The sequence below is a fragment of the Elgaria multicarinata genome, chromosome 1 (assembly GCF_023053635.1).
Source record: "Elgaria multicarinata webbii isolate HBS135686 ecotype San Diego chromosome 1, rElgMul1.1.pri, whole genome shotgun sequence".
Taxonomy (NCBI): Eukaryota; Metazoa; Chordata; class Lepidosauria; order Squamata; family Anguidae; genus Elgaria; species Elgaria multicarinata.
Window position 1 is genome coordinate 18,021,212 of NC_086171.1, and position 21,351 is coordinate 18,042,562.

General features: G+C 38.4%; 1 protein-coding gene across 1 annotated transcript in view; it reads left to right on the forward strand.

Moving 5' to 3' along the window:
- The window catches only part of DNAH11 (dynein axonemal heavy chain 11), a 176,286-nt gene that overhangs the window by 51,218 nt on the left and 103,717 nt on the right, over nucleotides 1-21,351 (forward strand). Inside the window, exons 27-39 of the mRNA XM_063123804.1 lie at nucleotides 1,125-1,216; nucleotides 1,848-1,974; nucleotides 2,113-2,262; nucleotides 5,717-5,950; nucleotides 6,926-7,057; nucleotides 9,436-9,596; nucleotides 11,007-11,163; nucleotides 11,685-11,830; nucleotides 13,465-13,581; nucleotides 15,654-15,792; nucleotides 19,138-19,230; nucleotides 19,428-19,622; nucleotides 21,165-21,242. Coding sequence (XP_062979874.1) covers nucleotides 1,125-1,216; nucleotides 1,848-1,974; nucleotides 2,113-2,262; nucleotides 5,717-5,950; nucleotides 6,926-7,057; nucleotides 9,436-9,596; nucleotides 11,007-11,163; nucleotides 11,685-11,830; nucleotides 13,465-13,581; nucleotides 15,654-15,792; nucleotides 19,138-19,230; nucleotides 19,428-19,622; nucleotides 21,165-21,242 — 1,821 coding nt within the window. The remainder of the gene's footprint in view (nucleotides 1-1,124; nucleotides 1,217-1,847; nucleotides 1,975-2,112; nucleotides 2,263-5,716; nucleotides 5,951-6,925; nucleotides 7,058-9,435; nucleotides 9,597-11,006; nucleotides 11,164-11,684; nucleotides 11,831-13,464; nucleotides 13,582-15,653; nucleotides 15,793-19,137; nucleotides 19,231-19,427; nucleotides 19,623-21,164; nucleotides 21,243-21,351) is intronic.

Genomic DNA, 21,351 nt, shown 5'->3' on the forward strand with positions numbered 1-21,351 from the left:
ACAAGTTATGGATTTTGGTGTGTATTTGTATTTAATATTTATTTAAAACTATATTTGATCTTAGCCAGGAAGCACAGGGCGGAATCCAATGAGGCGATTACGCTTCCGCTGATTCCCTTATGTCCTCTCAACTCCTTTCTGTAAGTGGGACCCGCCACTTGCGGAAGGAAGATTTAGCACTTCCAGGGCAACCAAACACAAGTGAAAGCTCTCGTTTCGCAATGGGGCAGGTCAGTGGAGCTTGCGTAAGGGAATTCCATTGATCTGCCCCATTCAAGAAATGAGAGTTTCTGCTAGTTTCAGGGCTTCTTCTGGGAATCACTACATTGCTGTTGAGTTCCACTGGGCAACAGAATCAGTGGGGGGCAAGAGAATCGGTGGAGGCATAAGCACCCTGTTGGATTCCGCCTGGTGCTTCCTGGCTAAGATCAAATATAGTTTTAAATAACTATAAAATAATAGATAAATTATTTTATGTACAAAAAAAAGAAAAGAATCACTGTCACATAAAAACCATTTCCACCATTATGTGATTGGCACAGTTCCTTGATTTAATGTATGTTAGCATTTCCATTCACATGAAATCTAAAAAGCTGTAAAATGGACATTGATATTTTGAGGGGCTGCTGTTTTACTCTAAAGTCTTTTTTCGAAATCATAGCAAAAATCTTCCTTGAGTAAGTCATTGGGTGGGTTTGCATGTGTGTGGCATTTGGATGCACAGGAACGATCCTGTGATGATCCTGGGATATAGGGCTGGTGTAGACATGCCCCCAGTCTGCGCATCAGATGACATGTTTACCTATGATATCCTAAATAACCCTTACTGCAGACCGTGCTTTATCAGAGTGGTTTATTTTGGGGAAATAAACCACTGTGGGTGGGAAAAGAGCTTACAGATGACACCCTAAGCCATCATGTGTTAATATAGCATGTTATCCCAGCCTTTCACTTGCAGATTTGAGAATAACTCTTTGTAAATTGGCAATGTGAGGTAATTTTTATGCTTCAGAGAATACAGTTTTACAATATAGAAGATGTTCCTTGTATTAAAAAAAAAAGATATGACAAGAAAAGCTTTGTGAGCATGAAATATTGGAACTAATATTCTGATATGTACCTAGGAATTAATGAACAATTCAGCAAATACAAAAAATGTATTGGAAGCTACAACCAAGCCCAATTTGTATGAAAGGCTTGAAGATTTGCAACTCAGGTAACAATGAGCTTATAACACATTCTAGTATTCAGTAATTATCAGCAAAGTCGTGGATTTTGTTTTTGCTTTGGAATTCAACATGGTCTGGATTCTTTCTTATAACACTTCATTAGAATTTAAAACATACATGTACAGTAGTTGAACTCATTGTTAAGCAGGTGTATTACAAATAACAATACTTTAGTATTTTTATAGAAAAATGTAATACTAGCAAACTTAGTTGTAATTTAAAAACAAACAAACAATAGCCCTCTTCACACATGAATTGCTTGAAGGGGACAACGTGTGAAAACTGAAAAGCACAGTAGAGCTCTTCACACTGCTGTCATACCCCTGGTGTCAGGCATGTTGCTGGTTCCTACTCGTACATCTAATTATCGACATGGACATGTGCACTGAAAAAGCCTTAAGAGTTGCAGTGTAAGGCTGCAATCCTATACACTCTTACCTGGGAGAAAATCAAATTGAGCTCAATGGAATTTAGTTCTTAAGATATGCATAGGATTGCACTGTTGAGTAAAGAAATCTGAAATGTTACTATACCTGACAGCCAGCTACTATATGCTTACAACTGTGGTGCAAAGATTCTTAAATGTAAATATCCAAAGTGTTCCTCCTTAATTTTCAGGCTTTCCCTTTGTGAAAAAGCTCTTGCTGAATACTTAGAAACCAAGCGCTTAGCTTTTCCTCGGTTCTATTTTGTTTCATCTGCTGATCTGCTTGACATTCTCTCAAAAGGAGCACAGCCAAAACAGGTAAAATTTCTTGCAATCATATTTAAAGCGTTCTCTGCAAAGAAATATGATACTAGAAAGTGAAAGAGGAGGTGATTAAAATCTGAGAAAACCTGTGATGATCAAGTTCCTTAATTGTATGCTGCTATTTGAATGCAGGTGACTTGTCATCTTATTAAACTTTTTGACAACACTGCTGATCTTAAATTTCAAGACAACAAAGACCAATCCAAGAATATTGTACTAGGGATGTACAGCAAAGAAAAGGAATATGTCCCATTCAATGCAGAATTCGAATGTGTTGGTCAGGTATGTTGTTTCTTTAATTTGCAAAGCTAAAGTGAGGAATTTTTCTTTTATTTACTAAAATTAGAAGAAAGTAATTAAGTAAATTAGCGTATCAGAAATGTAATTTTGACGAGGCATGAATAATATATGATGAAAGGTTGCTGCCATGTCTTATACCTAATCTTTTAATAGGAATTCTTTTTAAAACGTGAAAGGCTTTCAAATGGTATGCCCACCCACCATTTTTTAAACTGAAATGTGTAAAGGACATGGAATATAGTAATAAATGTGCTAATAAATAGAGAGTCATTAATCCACATAGGTTTTTAATGACACATGAAGTTAAAAATGAAAACAGTGTCTGTTAAAACATTTAGTAATATAAGTATGCAACTTTGCAACAAACTTTTCAAGACAACACCCCCTGCAAAATCTCACATGTGGGGTAGATAGGTTTTAAAAAATATATGAGTGGGAAGCTTCTTCTTTTTAATGGTTCTTAAACTAATCTTGATAGTATACTTATTTCCTAGAAAACAAGCAAAACTCTCCATTAATTTGTCCCACCTATATAATTTTCAAAAATATCTTATCCGTCTCTTATTCTCACTGTGTATAGTAACCCTTTATTCTGGAAGTATACACTGGATGTTCATATTACCAAATATATTTAATGATGGGGAGAACAGAAAGACATGCTGTGTTTAAACACTTCAGGCAATAGATAAGTTAGGTTTCATTCTCTGTCAGGGAAATTAAGTCTCATGATATGAGCTGTCAAAATACGTATGCCATTATGTTTTTGAGTCCAGCTGCTCTTAAAGGAAACCATGGACACACCAGCACAATCATAATGATCAAAGCTTAAATCCCAAAGGGGGAAAATGTTGTTACTTGTATGGGGTTGTGTAGCACTATTGTTATATGTGGCCAGTTTTCAAGCAAAAATAGGTACAGTGAGATGGAACACATGATGAATTTTACTTATATTAAAAACCAAACTCACAGGTCTACAATCAGTGCTCCCCCCACCTACAATGAATCCTGGGGACTGTAGTTTTGTGAGGGTACAGAGAAGATTACTGAGTTATGCTTTTCTGGATTCCTTGGTCAGAACTCATGACACATAAATGAGTTTTAAATTTACGACACATACTTGCTGTCCCATTAATACTTAATCATCAAATGTTAAGACAGTCTTTTCCTCTACTTTTTACACCTTGTACAAATTCCTTGCTGATTTATATCTATTCCTCTTCCATAGTGTTTCTTATACATTCCTTTAGTATAAAAGAGGTTAGAGAAGATGCCACCTTTTTTGAATGAACTCAGGTTTTTTAATATATGTTGCATGCTCTGTTGCATACTTATCTGGAATAGACAGTTAGAGAAAACTAAATTGGATTATTTGTGGACTGTTGATTGAATTTTCTTTTGGAATTTACTTCTGATGGAGGTGAGGAGGGCGAACATAGTAAATATTTCTATTTAACTGCTATAACTATAAAAACACTGTGTTATCTGCATAGTGATAGTGGAGGTCAAGCAAGACATATTAAATTATGTAAATTATCCCCTCTAACTATTTACACAATAATCTGCCCAGTATTGGTATTACACAATACCAATCTGCCCAGCACCGTCTCCTTGTTTTGGGAAAGTTCAGTGTATTTAATCTTCAAAGAAATGGGCTTGTATTTTGACCTTGCATATATAGAAATGTAGTTTAAATGTACATTCATAAGACAGTGGGCTAGTTTGTATTATCAAATAGTGCGCTATGATTTATTTATTTATTTATTTTGAATAATAAACAACCCTCGCATAATCCTAAAACAGGCCATGTTTTCTGCGAGGGTTGTTTATCTCTCGCAAAACCCACAGTCCCTGGGTTCAGATGACATGACAAGCCATGGCTGGGGCTTAAATATTCAGGATGGCACAGCAGATGCCACGGTGAACCAGGTCACTAAAAAGATACTATTCCAGCAAATCAGTGTGCTGGATCCAGACTAACTTAGGCTGCAATACTCTTGCCCTTTGGAGGGTGTCCTGAGAGCCATAGAAAAGATTGAGTCTCCCTCTTTGGGGCCAGAGAGAGAGGTATGACCTTAGAAAGGGAAATCCAACCTTAAAACTTTCCCACCCCTGATGAAACCTCCACAATCCTTGCCTCAGTGACATCAGAAAGGAGAAAGGGGGACAGATCATTTGGTGGTCCCTGCATGTGCTGGGAAAGGATCCAAAGCCCTCCTCGACCCCAGCTATGGCCCCAGAACAGGAGAGAGAACTAAGCCAGCCCTAGAACTGGCATAATTAATTTCCCTCCCATTGATGGCAATCAGAGGAAACAGTTCAAGAAAGAAAACAAAAGACAACAGTAAAAACAAAACAAAACCAAGCACTCCCCCCTCCCCAACTCTCTACTGAGCTCACAATGGTAGGACTTTGGATATGTCAGATGCTCTGATGTTGGAGTGCTCCAACCTTTCAGACAGGATGCCTTGCCTGTTACACAGTAGTTCCATTGAAATCAATGGGACAGGTTAGTCATGACCAACTTACCACCTATGATCTTCAATGGGGCTAATTTGTCCCATTTCTATGGGACTAAAGTGAGACTAAATTGGTCTGGATCTAACCCAATATGTTTTGATAATTATGTCAGTTAGTATGAATTTTTGTTAATGGAAATATCTGCAGTACAAAGTCAAATCTTAATTAAATAAATTATTTAAATTGGTCCTTTCTCTTTGTGATTTAAATCAAACAGTTTTAAACCAAACCCCTTTCCTTGAGCAAAAATAAACTAATAAAGAATAACACAGGTGTTGTATTATCGTGTGTGCGTGGGTGGTTGTGTTTAAAACTATTGCTGATCTCAGGTGGGTGTTGGGGCACAGGAAATGGAGAAACCTCATACTTGAATTGGAAAATACAGTTCTTAAGAATCAAAATGTATTTGTTGCATTGTGTGATCTGGAAGGAGTCTTATCCTGTCATGTTCTTCTAGAAATCAAATGGGGTGCGTGCGTTCAAATGTAATGACAAACCATGGTTTAGTGAGTTTACTCTTATATGAATGAGCCCTCTGCTCACATGCTGCCTCCTCACCCTCCCTCCTTCCCATGTATACGCTGATTCCCTTCCTTACTTTTGATTCTATGGTAGACCGTAGTTGATTAAATTTGAATGGGGAATATATAGTTCGTACAAACCACAATTTGCTCAGTTGGGCTGTAATGGCAAATTTGGAAGTTAGGAAAGAATTGGAGCACATGGGGGAATGGGGGCGCACCAGGTAATTCATGTGGTATAAACCCATCTATTGGTGTTATGTCTGAAACAATCCGTTAGGTTGGATCCATACCAAATTCGTTGAACTTGGGCTGCATTGAAATACCTAGGATAACTTAAGTACAATTAACTTAGTCTGGATCAAAATTCAATATGTAATGGTTTATTATCCTGAAAGGTGGAAACGTGGTTAAAACACCTGGAAGAAATCATGCGGGAAACGGTGCGCCATCACATCACAGAGGCTATAGCTGCCTATGAAGAAAAGTCTAGGGAGCAGTGGATCTTTGACTATCCTGCTCAAGTAGCACTCACTGGCTCTCAAATCTGGTGGACAACAGATGTGGGGATAGCATTCAATAGGCTAGAAGAAGGGTTTGAAACAGCCTTGAAAGATTATCATAAAAAACAGGTATTGGTGTCTTCCTTATTCATATAAAATCAGACTACATGCAAAATATAGGGCATGTTTGTACGACCAGCAGACCCAGATGGTAAAACTTTACCTGGACTTTACTACTTTAGTTTTCGGGTATATACCATATTTCTTCGATTCTAAGACGCCATCGATTGTAAGACGAACACTAATTTCAGTACCACCAACAGAAAAAAAGCTTTGATTCTAAGAAATAATAAACACACCCGCAATTCTAAGACGCACCCCGTTTTTAGAGATGTTTATATGGGGGGGAAAGTGTGTCTTAGAATTGAAGAAATACAGTATGTGGATGTTGCTTGTTTAAATGCTTCCCACAAACAACACTCCCTGAACACTGAAAAAGAACATGTCAAGGGAGAGCTAGATTATTTTCCCTTTCTTGCTAGTTTTCTATGTGCATACAGCTTTTTAAATGAGGAAATATTTCAAATTGCACTTCTATTTCCTGTATATCTTGGATATAAATGCAGGAAAAGCATTTCCACTCAGTTTTGTTGTTTTTGTTGCAATTGTGTCAATTGATGTAACATAAATGAAATGTGTCTCTAGGAGTGATTTGAATAGCATGTTAAGCAACATCCTGTCTGTTTATATATATTGGCTACTCACTTTAACTATAATAGAAGGAGCATTGCCTTTGCCTTTTCATAGATCCTTTCAATGTCTTTATATACACATACATAGTTTTCATAGCTTTGTATTAAAGCAAAAAATGGACATAGGAGAAGCTAGTGAAGAGGACAGGTATTGGATTGTATTACCAATTAGCATTGTATAGACTACTACATATACTACAGGTTTGTGCTTTGCATGAGAGAGAAACTGTTAGCTACTTTTTTATACAGTAGGTTTGGTAAAATAGTTGAATTCAATTCCTGCAGAGAATAAACTGACATCAGTGGATTATTGGTGGTGTTGAGGGGTTGTAAAATTATTTTCTTTTTTCAGATCACTCAGTTAAATGCTCTTATCTCTCTATTGTTGGGAGAGCTGACATCCAGTGACAGGCAGAAAATTATGACTATTTGCACAATAGATGTTCATGCACGAGATGTGGTGGCAAAGCTTGTCGCTCAAAAGGTAAACTTAAGCCACTATCTCAGTCTCCTTGCCAAGGTCTAGTGCTGCTTCATATTGTTATGTTTACACGCATTGTTTGTTTGCTCTTTGTTTTGTTTGTGCGTTTGTTTTATTCTTTAGATTTAGGCTGCAATCCTGAATATATATCCTGACCCTAAGCATTCTTCTTTGGAAGTAAATCCCAGTGAAAGATTGCGTGCAGATGCTGCCTCTTCAGACATCTGTGCTCAGTGCGTGAATGTTGGGAGATGGGGCCAGGGCTTGCTAGCATGGCCCCACATGATGCTCCTGCATTGATGACAAAGACCTTAGCTAGACCTAAGGATTATCCCAGACAAATGGAGGGGTCGTACCTGCCTGCTCCCAGGCTTGTGCTCTTTGCTCCTCTGATGCCATGTTTCTTACCTGCCCAAGGGTCTCTACTTCCCTTGCTCGGCTTCGTCCATTTTCTTCCACTGCCCCTTACGCCTGGAATGCTCTTCCAGAACATTTGCAAACCACAAGTTCAATCGCAGTTTTTAAAGTTCAGCTAAAAACTATTTTTTTCTAAAGGTTTTAAAACTTGATTTTGATCTTACTTTTATACTGTTAGTTTTACTCTACCCTGTGCCTATTTGGTGCATTCTCTTCCCCTTCTTATTGTTTTATTATGATTCTATTAGAATGTAAGCCTATGCGGCAGGGTTTTGCTATTTTATTGTTTTACTCTGTACAGCACCATGTACACTGATGGTGCTATATAAATAATAATAATAATAATAATAATAATAATAATCCCCTGTGAGTTATTTGGATGCTCAGGGATGATCCCAGGACGATCCTGGGATATAGGCCTGGTATAGCTATGGCCAAAGTCTGAGCAAAACCTTCTAAATGGGTATATTCAAAAAGACCCTTAATGCTTTTTTCTTTCTGAAAATGTCAACTGTAAAGAAGGCAAACTCCATGTTAGGCATTATTAGAAAAGGAAATGTGAATGAAACCGCCAATATCATATTGCCTTTATACAAATCTATGGTGATTTGTAGAAAACTGTGTACAGTTTTGGTCACCACACCTTAAAAAGGGGCATTGTAGAGCTGGAAAAAGTGCAGAAAGGGGCAACTAAAATGATCAAAGGGCTGGAGCATCTCCCCTAGGAGGGAAGGTTATAACACCAGGGATTGTTTAGATTGGGGGGGGGGGAAAGAGACTAAGGGGAGATGTGATAGAGGTGTACAAATTTATGCACAGTGTGGAGAATGTGGATAGGGAGACATTTTTCTCCATCTCCCATAATATTGGAATCTGGAGTCATCCCATGAAGCTGATTGGTGGGAGATTCAGGACATATAAAAGGAAGTACTTCTTCACACAGTGCATAGTTTAACTATGGAATTCACTACCATAGGATGTAGTGATGGCCACCAATTTGGATGGCTTTAAAAGGAATTTGGATAAATTCCTGGAGGAGAAGGCTATCAATGGCTACTAGCCCTGATGGCTATGTGCTACCTCCAGCATCTGAGGCAGTAAGCATATATGCACCAGTTACTGGGGAACATGGGTGGGAGGGTGCTGTTGCACCATGTCCTGCTTTGTTGGTCCCTGGCAGACAGCTGGTTGGGCACTGGGTGAACAGAGTGCTGGACTAGATGGACCCTCAGTGTGATCCAGCATGGCTCTTCTTATGTTCTTATGCTTTTGTGATAAAGCTATGGGAGGCAACTGTCTCACTTTAGCTTTTGTGTCCTGGAGCCTGAAAGGTAGGTACTGAGCTAAAAACCCTAAGTAGACTCTACTATCTATAATTGACACACTACTTCATGGGCCATATTCAGGCAAGGGCCCTATATCATCTTCCTATGACACAAAGGGCTCGATTTTTGCTGATACCACTGCTATTTTAGAGGTAATCCAGGGGCACTGCATGGTATTCAAAAGGCAAGAAAGAAACAAATGAGACATCAAAGATATAATTGTTTTGTGGAGCCCAGAGCATGTTATTAAAAAAGAAGAACTAATCAGATCTGAGGAATAAAATGAATGATGCTGGAAGGCACATATAAAATTGAGTCATATCAAATCCTTGGATTTTTTTTCTTGTAAAGGAGAAGGAGAGATCTTGGCAGGAGAAGTTGTCATGTCTGTTGCAACAAAGCTTCCATTAAAAAGGAGATATTGCATTACACTTGCTTCTGTATGGCACAGTGATGCCCACGAGTGAGTCTAATCCCTTATAATTGCCAGTGTGTGTGGGGTTATTACTTGTGAAAGACTGGGAATGAAGCATGAAAGCTTGCGATGACAGTTGAGGTATTTTGGCATGTCTGGATTCTTTCATCTTTAACAGCGTCTGCATAAATAGCAGTTGTGCAATGATAGTGTGTTGTTTTCAGGTCACCAGTTCCCAAGCTTTTGCTTGGTTGTCACAACTACGCCATAGATGGGATTGGGCCCAAAAGCACTGCTTTGCCAACATATGTGATGCTCAGTTCCAGTACTACTATGAATACTTGGGAAATACCCCTCGGCTAGTTATTACACCTTTGACTGACAGGTAACATCTGTTTGTCTAATAATGGGCTGTCTTTGCTTGATCCACCTTGTCGAACCTTATTTATCCTCTCCCGTGAGAAATTCTTAATATGGTAAATCACATCTTTCTACTGAGAAATAGTAAAATAAAGTAATTGTGTTGGGGATACAAAATATCTCCATACAATCTGCACGGTTCTGCTACAGAATGTGTTGCAAGGGTGGCTAGTTGTGTTTGCTTTCAAGTACTCAGTTTAAATACAGTGACCCGGTTCAGACAACATGTTAAGCCACAGTAGTTTAGCATTCTGAGCTAAACATTATGGCTTAGCATGTCGTGTGAACCATTCCTAACCATGGTGGCTTCATAACCATGGGTTAAACATGACCACTAACCATTTTCTGCAAAAGGGTTAGTGGCCTAACCATGGCTTAGTGTGTTGTCTGAACAGGGTCACAGTTTGAAAAGAAGGAATGGACAAACCACGGGTAGGTACTTGAGAAGTGTAGAACCAGGCTAATAGGGATTTATGTTTTCCAATGAGATTATTTTTCACGAACTGATACGCAGTTGCAGCTTTCTTCTATTTATAGTTCAGTTGAATAAATCTTTGAAGTGTTGAGGCAAAATAAAGATGCCGAAACATAAAGATTCGGATCCTATGAGAAAGACTTAAAGTTCAAACCTAGACATGTCTATTCAAAAATAAGTCCTACAGTGTTCAAGAGAGCTTACACCCAGGTAAATGGGTATGCATGCTCTGGGGAGTAAGCCCCAATGGACCCTGTGGGACTTACATCTGGGTAAACATGCATAGGATTGTGCTGTAAGATGGGTAACCTATATGGCCACAGAATGAGATAAATGTAACTGTTGAAAGAAATGACTGCATGGAAGGAGGAGGGAACACATTTCTATGGGATGGTGTCTTCCCTTCTTGTTTATCTGCCCAATTCCTCATATTAGACTCTAGAGGAGGGGCTGCTCTTTCCTCCCTTCCTCTGTGCTGCCTCTCCCATTAATCTTGCCACTTTCGTTGCTGCTCGTAGTGTCAGACAGAAAGTGATCTTTACGATAGGGAGGAGGGCTGGTGGTAGCAGAGGGGTCAGGACCTTGGTTCTGCAGCTATGCATTAAGAATGTGCTAATTCTCACCCTCCATACCTCACAATCCCTTCCTTGCCATACAATACATCACGCTGCAGTATTCTATATTAAACAGCAGGTCTTTTAAACAAGGGATTGCTGCTCTGGGTACTTACTGGTAGAAGAGGAGGGTATAAATATTAAATAATAAATGTTAATGATATAATAATATAAAAGCTTACTGCAAGTTCATCTATAATATTACTGCATTTTTGTGGTTTTGGAGTGTCGATCATTAAAGAGATTATGACTTTCTTATAGTAACTGTGCTTTTCATTGCATAAAGGTGTTACATTACTCTTACCCAGTCTCTTCACCTAACAATGAGTGGAGCTCCTGCAGGTCCAGCTGGGACAGGCAAAACGGAGACCACCAAGGATTTGGGCCATGCACTTGGGATGATGGTGTATGTTTTCAACTGTTCTGAACAGATGGATTACAAGGTGCCTGTCCTCAGGAAGGGTGTCTGTGGAGGGAAGACTCTATATGACAAGGGTGGTGTCTGTGTTTTGGTTATGGAAGGCTAAGTCTTCTCTTTATGCTTATTTTGGCATAATGCCTTTTAAAAAAACACTCAATAAAATAAAGTTTGTTTTAAAAGAGGAATGAAGTCTAGCCATTTATCTATATTCCAGAAAATAAAGGGACACCAAACCTGTATGTCTCCCTGAATTGTGTCCCTAATTACAAGCTTTATACTTTGTCCCATAGAATTGAATGATAACAACTGGAAAACGAACTAGTTCCTAGCTTAGTATCTTGTTTTGCATAGCTCCATGATTTCTTGAACACACTAGACAAAAGAACCCAGCAAATAAATGTTAGCACTATAGTACGGGTTTTGTGGAATTTATCTGTGTGTGTGTGAGTATGCATCTGTGTATATGTGGATGGATGTATATTGCAAGGAAAGCTTCCTCTCAAATAGAACTACAAACACAAAGTTCTTATTTCTTTCTTATAGTCCATAGGAAACATCTATAAAGGTTTGGTCCAGACAGGAGCTTGGGGGTGCTTTGATGAATTCAACCGAATTTCAGTAGAAGTTCTTTCAGTTGTTGCAGTACAAGTAAAGACTATTCATGATGCCATAAGAAATAAGAAAAAGCAGTGAGTATCGGGAGAGTTTCATTAAATATTGTTTTTAAAGGATTAAACATGACTTGAAGGGAAGTGAACGTATTAATAAAACACCTGCTGGTGCTACCTTTCAAATCCTCTTAGAGAAACATTTGCATCTGTACCTGTCTCTCTTTCTAGAATTAGAACAATTTGTTGCTACTTTATTCTTAACCCTATAAATACTGCAGGGCTCCCCAAGGTGTTTTGTTTCTTGAGGTGAGGCATAAAATGACACCCCCACACACCATTCAACCAGAGTGGTTGTTGAATCTTATTTCAACAGTAGTGATGAGACAGTGTTCACCACCACACCTGAGGAGGGCAAGCTAGGTTAAGGGGTTCAATCCAGGCTGCGCAGCATGCATTGCACTGTTTTCCAACAACTCACTGCTACCTCTGCCCCCCAGCATATTTAGGTAACCACCTCACTGGGTTGTGAGGGTTGTTTAACCCTTGCAAAACCCATGCCCACCGGATTCACACAACACCAAAGTGAAGGGTGCATATTCAAAATGGCGGCTACACACACCACAGTCTTATGGTGGCCTGTCATGTCATGCAAGTATCCCCAATATATAGCCTTCGACAAGTCACTCTTTCTTGGTCTTGGGCTCCAATGTGTGACATAGAAATAATAACCACCTACCGACACAATATCATTTATAAAGCATTGTTCACAGTAGAAGTTCAATAAAGAAGACAAGGAACAATAGCTAAGAAGCTAAGATAGCTTTGCATCATGTGATATTGGCTGGGAATCAGATCCAGAATATATGCTCGCTAAACTATATGTTCTGTTTTATTATCACCTTGTTATTTATTGATTTCATGTTTATGAATATTGTATTGTTTTTTAATTGAACTGCCTTTTTCCTGGGTATTAAATTGGGGCTCTAATCCATAGGTTTAACTTTGCATATTTATTATTACATAACTTTATTTAGTTAGTTAGTTTTTATGTCCTGCCTCTCATCATTCCAAGGCAGTTTACAAATAACATCAAAATACATTAAAAAAGGTGAACGAGATCAATATATAGCAAGACATCAGTAATTTTCCCACAGGGCAGTTGCTGATACATAGCCCTTTCAAGGAGGGACAGTACAACGGTAGCAGGCTGTGATGTCTTTTTTGTCTGCCCACCTTCCTATCTTGGGATCCTTCCCAAGAATGGTTTGGGTATCTTCAGATACTGTATTTCTCTTTGTATAATGTTGTTAGCCACTTTGAAAAGAAAAGTGGGGTACAAATAAACACATAAATGAAATGAAACTACTTCATGCGTACTTAAGGATGTGAACCTATTCAGTATGATTTTAGGGTTTTCTTTTTCTTTGAAGAGTGGACTTCCCATGACATACCATTAACAGATTTTGAAAAATCTCCTCAGTTTCAGCCATTTGCAATGCAGTAAGAGAATGGGTCAGAGGGCTGCTTTTCAAGAAATACAAAACCCAAACCACCGTGGTGTACAGAATGAGTTGCATGTTTTTTTGATCCCAGTCATAGTCTTTTATTGTATTTTGAATATTGTTTTTGAGAATAATTTTGAATCAAAGAGAATGACCTAAATCTAAATAAATTATTCTTATTTATTTATTTCCATCACATAATTGATGCAGATTTTTATTCCTTGGAGAAAACATTACATTGGAGGCATCAGTTGGAATATTTATTACTATGAACCCAGGCTACGCTGGTCGAACAGAATTACCTGAAAATCTTAAAGCTCTTTTCAGGCAAGTGTGAAGTAAATTTGCATTCAGAACACTTACGCCACCTAATGTCAGTTGTGTGGTTTGCAACAGAGAGCAGCTAAACTTTTTATACAGTGATTGTGTGAGAAAGCTCTGCAAAGTTACAGTCTTGACAGAAAAGTCTGGGAGCTAAATTGTTTTTATACGTTTGCTAAATACACAGTAAAGATTTTTTTTTAAAAAAAAATCTTATAATTTGGAATGTATGAGAATTTCAGGGGGGTGGGTGAAAGCTTGATGGATTTTTCTGTTTTAGCCCTGGTGGATCTTGTTCCATTTTCCCCCACTGGTGTCAATTTGATCTGTTGTGGATCAAGCCAAAATGCAGATTCTGGGTTTTTTAAATGGTGACAATTTCTGCAAATTGGTCTTTTTGTTTTGTTGGGGGATCTTTAAATTTACACAAATGCGGACATAGTTTTAAAATATTTTTTTAATTGGCAGCTTTGTGCAAACGTGCACAATTACAATTCTGCCCATCTGCTATGTATTATTATTATTATTATTATTATTATTATTATTATTATTATTATTATTATTATTATTATTTATTTATATAGCACCATCAGTGTACATGGTGCTGTACAGATTAAAACAGTAAATAGCAAGACCCTGCCGCATAGGCTTACAATCTAATAAAATCATAGTAAAACAATAAGGAGGGGAAGAGAACGTATTCTCTCTTGTAAATATCCTTGTCAGTTTCATGTGCTCCACACATTGTCATGTTACCTTCACAGTAAAGAACATTATGTAGTAATCCCAAGCTACTACATAATTGATGGGTTTATATGATCAGGGAGGGAGAGTAAGCCACCTTGGCTTATTTTACCATTCCACCACGTGCTGGTTGCATATAGCCTAATTATCATAATTACCCTTCCAGACGTCTGAACCCAGCCAAGAATAGATGGCAGGGGTGGTTTACAAATCACCTTGAAACCCTAGAACAAGTCATGTCTTCCAAGAACAAGTCATGGTGGCTTATTTTCCTTCCCTGATTGTGCGAACCCAGTCAATATAAGAAGGGAGGCCACTGTCTAGCATACCTAGACAAGAAAAAGAAACCCATCCAGATACTCCATAACAAAGTAATGAAACATCATCAGTTAAAATTCTATAAAATCATACATTTTTTTTAGCTTGAAAAGCCTTATTGTAAAATCAGAGGTTGCCACTGCCAAAGTTTTGGTCTTTTAGAAAATTTGAAATTTGGGGATGTTAAAAATAAGAGGTTTATGATGAAGAAATATGTATCATAATTGAGTTCTGAAGCATTTCTTATGCTTCTTACTTTTAAGGTGCTATTGGATATTCCAAAGACAATTGATTAGATGAACTACTACTACTGTTCTGCAATCATATATGTTTATGGTTTAACATAAATGAGGTGTTTTAATTATGGTAGTGTGTTAAGTGATTAATTATTTTGTGATTTTGAGGGGGGAAACACATTTGGACAAAAGATTATTCAGAAGGTTATCTACAAACATGCCTTCTTCTTGGAACCAATGGGAATTGTGTAATTTTTGCAGAAATTCATTTTGGAAGAATTGAAATAATGTTGATTTGGCTCTTATCAGCATAAGGAGCCATCTTGAAGCTTGCCCATTAAGCTTCCTACATTTGTTTTTAAGGTTTGTCTGTGATGGACCAGAAGGATCTGACTTGAAAAGTGCAACTCTTTAGCTGTCTCCTTTGAAGTAATTAACCATTTTGCTAGAAAAATAGTCCTTGTTAGTGCTGAGTGACACTTGTAATTGTGAGTCCCTTGAGCTCTGCAATAATAATAATAATAGTAATAATAATAATAATAATAATAATAATAATAATAATAATAATAATATTTCTTACCCGCCTCTCTGTTTGGATCGAGGCAGGGAACAACAATAAGTATAAATACATAAAATTGATTAAAAAACATAGTACACATTATTAAAACATCCTAAAATGTCTGTAGACATCAGTGTCTTCAATTAGGTGGGTTAGGTGTCTTATTCTCAATATGCTTACATTCTCTTCTCTGTCTCTGCTTCCCCAATTCCCTGATTTAGACCCTGTGCAATGGTTGTCCCTGACATTGAACTAATCTGTGAAATTATGCTGGTTGCTGAGGGGTTTGTTGACGCACGCTTGTTAGCCAAGAAGTTTATTACCTTATATACTCTCTGTAGAGAGCTTCTCTCTAAACAGGTAAGGGAGCTCTTTTGGAGCTGGGGGCTTCACCAATACTAATAAAATGGTGTTGTGCAGCAATATCAATTTGCATAATGAAACTGAGAATGATTTTAGGGTGCTTTTGAAAGTAAAGAATTGCTCAAGCTATTCATGATAAAGAAGGCATTATCTGCAATACAACACATCTACAAGTGATGAGGTTCCCATTAAATTACTACTGTACATCTGATAAAAGCACATTTAGGTTTATTAAATGAATGGTTTGAATATGTGAATTCAATGGCACAGACATACACAAAGTAAAACATTTATCAAATAAAGAAGAATAGTGTTACTTTCAACTTGTTCTTAGAAATAGAAAACAAGACACTCAATTGGAGTGTGAACTACACTGTTTTGGTCTGAAAGTGGGGCTTAAAATGACTTAATGCTCTCCCATTTTCACAAAATAAATAAATAAATAAATAAATCCCTAGTATCTAGAAAAGTAGATGTCAAGGGAAATGATTAAAATATAGAGTTCTACCTTACTTGATGTTTTTAATGAGGAAGTATTCCATGATATGATCCCACACAGTCTGAATGGTACAGCCCAGACAAGTTTATTTCTTCTTTAATGTTATACAGATTTGATATGTATCCCTTATTTTTTATTCTGTTCTAGTCCTCTGGTAACTTCAATTTCAACTACTTCAGTTCATTAGTGTTTATAATTTAGTTAACTGAGATTTAAAAATTCCTTCCATCTAGGGTGACCATGTGTCCTACTTCACAGAGGACAGTCCTCTATTTCCAGGTGCATTTTATGGAAATTGAGATTCTCTTTCATCCTCTTTTTTTGCTTTGCGTAAATGGCCACTCTAATCCCTCCTAGAGTGTTTGTGGGTTTCCAATAATTCCTATCTTCTCTTCAGTTGAAAATGCTCCTGAGTCTTTCAATGCCTATCTCTTAGTTCAAGTTAACACTTGGCCTGGTTTGCACAGTCACCAGGTGTTTAATAAGCCACGATGCTTGTTATCCACCCTGAGCAGGTGGATAACAAGCCCCGGAGATTAGCATAGTGATCCGCGGCAACATGGCTTGTTGTGTCATGTGTACCAGTCAGGAAGGCTTGTTGCTGTGGATAGTACACCATCCAGTACCCTACAACAGCCCAGGGGCTGAGAGTGGTTTGTTACCCACAGCAACAAGCCACCCTGGTCAGTTTGGTATGACAAGGTAATTATGTTAATCTCCCCGACATGTGACTATAAGCTAATTTCCCCAGCTGTGATAATGCAAACCACATCACTGATTCTGATTTATGCTAACTTCAGTATTCATAAGGTCAGTAGGATACGATCTACAGGGACTAATCTCTAAAAACCTACTGCAGACATTACTACTTTTGGCTTTTTTATTATTATTCATAACAATTTCCAATTACTTTACTACAATTACTTTAAAGAGGAAAATATTGAAAACTCTGCTCAGTTTTATTGGATGAATTATCCTGTCAGAATAAGTCCTGCAGTCTAAAACATATGAAACTGAGCCAATGAAATTAAGTTAAAAGGGAATTGCTTACTTTGCCCTATGTGAAACTTTATCATTTTCATGTCTTTTGAATATTCATTTGTTTTGGCTGTGTTCATTTATTTCAGCATTAGTGGAAACAATTTAAATTGTCTCTGTGGTGTTCTATATTATAGCAATATATTGTTGCCTTGTTCCAATTACTATAATCAATTTTCCAGTCTGTATGCAGTCTAGTTTTCCAACAAAAGTCTTGCACATATAATATCAAATATTTTTACACTCAAATCTGTAATAAATGTAACTCAAAAATGTAATTAAAAAATCTTTATTTATTTAGAAGTAATCTTCATTGATTTTTAATTAAACTTGATTCCAAGTATATCACAAATAATCTCCTTTCCTATTTTGGAATGCTGTAAGACTCTGAGCATATTCTCAAAAGGTGAGGGGGATTGGCATATGTTATAAGCCAGGTCATGGATAGCTTCTGTCCATTGCTTTCTATTGTGAGTGATCATGGGATTGAGAATACGGCCTGAAATAAGATGCAGGAGATGGTCCATTCAATCAGGGAAGTCTGTTTCAAGGCAGATGTAGGTGTGATTTCAGATTAGTAGCTGTTGGTCCTTTGGCCACCTGGAAGAAAAGCATTTTCAGGTACAAACTGGGGTTGGTAATGAAAGACATGGGGGCTATCTTCATGGCGCTGAGTTAGTGCTGTGTTCCCCCCAAACCCGTGCTTTCACTCCTGGGGGGTTGCGCCAAATAATCCCCAAGCCGAAGAGCAAATGCAGGGTTTATGGCGGTCAGCTGCTCCCTCCCCCATCCCTCCAAAAGAGACAAGAAAAGATGGATGGAGGGTGAGGAGTCGGTGGCAGCAGCTTGGGGGAAGAAAATAATTTATTTCCCCATAACTCTTCTCCCCATGGCAAGGCAGTGGGGGGGTGTTCCAGCGGCCATTCAGCTCACCAGCCAGCCCTCTGCCCCAGCAGAGGCAACTAATCAGGGGCCACCATCTGCCGGGAATACCCCCAGAGCAGCTCCTTAGCGAAAACAGACTGGTGGAAGAGCTAGGCTGCCCTCGCTCTGGATAGAAATGTCAGGGTAAGTCCCTGACTTTTCAGATGTGCATCTTCAGCTCTTTCAAATCTGCTGCTGCGTCTCATCTAACTGATGTCAAGACAGCCCCGTGGAATGTTGGGAAACAATGAAGAGCAAAAAGACAAATTGGTGAAATGAAGAGCAGAAAGGCAGGCACAGGTGAAAGACAAATTGAGGTGGCTTTTGAAAGACAAGGAGCAACTTGGATGGGAAACAGGTAAAAGGTTCAGGCAAGGAATCAGTAAAGCTGGAGAAGCAGCCAACTAGTCCATTGTAAATAGGGATTTCTGTCTGTCCTAGAAGTTTAATAGTCTGGTAGGTTAATCCTCAAGGGTGGAGCCAGGCAAAAAGTCATTAAATCAGACCCAAGTGAGCCCACTTCAGTCCTCGCTCTAGGTCTGTCCTGGGTTCTCTAGTACATCTCTACTACCCCTACTTGATATATTAATTTTCCAGAATATTTATCTTGAAATAATTTAATACTTGTTATCATTTTAACATTTGCTCAAACTATTCATGATTTTAAAAGTCAGGTTTTATGTATTCTGGTATACTTGCTTAGTTAATTATCAACATTTGGATTAGTACCGTTTTGAAGACTTTGACTAGATACTCTCATTTTGAGAAACAGTAAAACAACTTTGGATTCCGTATTTTAAAAATACAATATCAAGAACCACTTTCTTAAGCAGAGTTTCATGAGTAATCATTTTGTATTTTCTTATATGACTTCGCCACAGGATCATTATGATTGGGGTCTTCGTGCTGTTAAGTCTGTCTTGGTAGTTGCTGGATCTCTGAAGCGAGAAGACAAGAACAGACCTGAAGACCAGGTATGCACAGTAATACAGATCTGTGGTTCATAAATAGGCAGCTGGCAGTTGCATGCCTTTAAATGGATATATTTGCAATTTATTCAGAGGTGCAAATGCTTCTTCTCTGTTAGTGAGAAAGAAAGTATTCTGTTCAAGAACGGTTATTGAAAGCTCTTTGCAGATATGATAATACATGGTTTACTGTCCTTTTCCAGGTACTTATGCGAGCCTTGAGGGACTTCAACTTGCCTAAAATAGTGACAGATGATATTCCCATTTTCATGGGCCTAATCAGTGACCTGTTTCTCGCTCTGGATGTTCCAAGGAAGAGGGACTTGCAATTTGAACAGATGGTTAAACAATCTACCCTGGAGCTTCACTTGCAGCCTGAGGAGAGCTTTATTCTCAAAGTAAAATAACCCATTGCCTTTAATTACACCCCTTAAGAATTTCAATCAAAATAATTACAGACAGCTTGTACTGGATGTGAAGGTTACCCTTATGTACATTGTAAGGTTCCTATTGCCTATTTGTGCTGGCATTTCAATAACAGTCCTGAAAGTGTGTAGGACAATGTTATAAAGATACATATTTCAATATAATGTGTAGCATATGCTGCTTCTATGTGGTTATTTAATAGCCTGTTTGCTATTAAATAATGGAGTACCGATGATTACTAATTGGTGGTACTCAAGTTTCCATAATACAAAAATTAGGGCACTCCCGTTTGCTGTGTTTCTTTATTTAATCAAAACAGATAAACTTTGTGGAATGGAAGAGTTCTCAGTGGGCGGGGGGAATGTTTTCATATTGGCATTTAAACTGTGCACCCCAAGATTCAGTCATAGCAATCACATTTGTCTGTAGAGTAGGTGGAAAAGTACAAGGCTCTATGCAAATCGTAGAATCAAAATGGCCATCAAAAGTAATCTAATATGAATCCAAATCTCATGTTTTGCAGACAAGCCCTTAGAGACAGCAACCACGTGATGCTTTTGAGATCAGGCTTAAGAGCTCTAAGGCCGCTATTGTGGCTTTCATGAGGGAGATCAAAATTAGGTTGGGTCAGGATTCATCCTCTTCTCACTAGCCTCCCTCAGTAGAAATTGTGCTTCTCAGAAGGCAGAGATGCCATAAGCACAGAGCGGTTGAGGTGAGGTGAAGCAGAGACTGGTGCTGCCGGTCTTATGCTCCATTGATAGAATCAGCTTGAGAATCAACTCAATATTTAAAAACTATAGGGAACAGAAAAGTTTTTAGCTGAGTTTTAAAAGCTGTGATTGAGTTTGTAGTTCTCAAGTGTTCTGGAAGAGCGTTCCAGGCGTAAGGGGCAGCAGAAGAAAAAGGACGAAGCCGAGTAAGGGCTGAAATGCCCCCTGAATGGGCCATGTGGTCTTTGTTTACTTCCTCTGTCTTCTCCAGGTAGAAAGGGAAAGTATCCTGGGACAGGAGAGGGGGTGGTGAAGTGGCAGTAAGGAACTGCAATTCCCCCCTCCCCACCATCTGATGACATTCCTAGAGGACCACACATGCCCCATCCCTGCTCTAGAGTGTGGCCTCAATTCAGATCAGGACCATTGCACGCTGGGAGGAGAGATTTAAACCTTTCCTTCTCAGCCATTCCCATCCTGAAATCCATCCCCTGCCCCGCCCTTGGCAGGAGTTTTTTTTTTTTTAAAAAAAAACATTTACATCAAAAGTAATGGGGAGATTTGTTTTCATTTCCTGAGTTTCATTCCTCTAATTCGATCCTGGATATAGGGCTGTGGGAGACTAATACACCTTCTTCAGGTTACCCAGTTTGAAGTTATTTGGAGAAAGCAGCAATTTGGTTTCCTGACTACATGAGAGGGTGGGTGGGAAGCTGCTATGTGGGAAGTAATTAGTGTCTTAGTGGTAATGGGAGGACAAGGAAACAAAACCACTAGCTGCGTATTAATTCTGTTTGGCAGGTTGTTCAGCTTGAGGAACTGCTGGCAGTGCGTCACTCTGTCTTTGTAGTGGGAAATGCAGGCACAGGAAAAAGCAAGGTACAATGCATACCCATTCTACTTTTAACTATTATTTCATGGCAGATTTTGCAATTGAAAAGATTTATCTTCTGTGAAAGCTGGCATGACACCATATGCTTCACGTTAG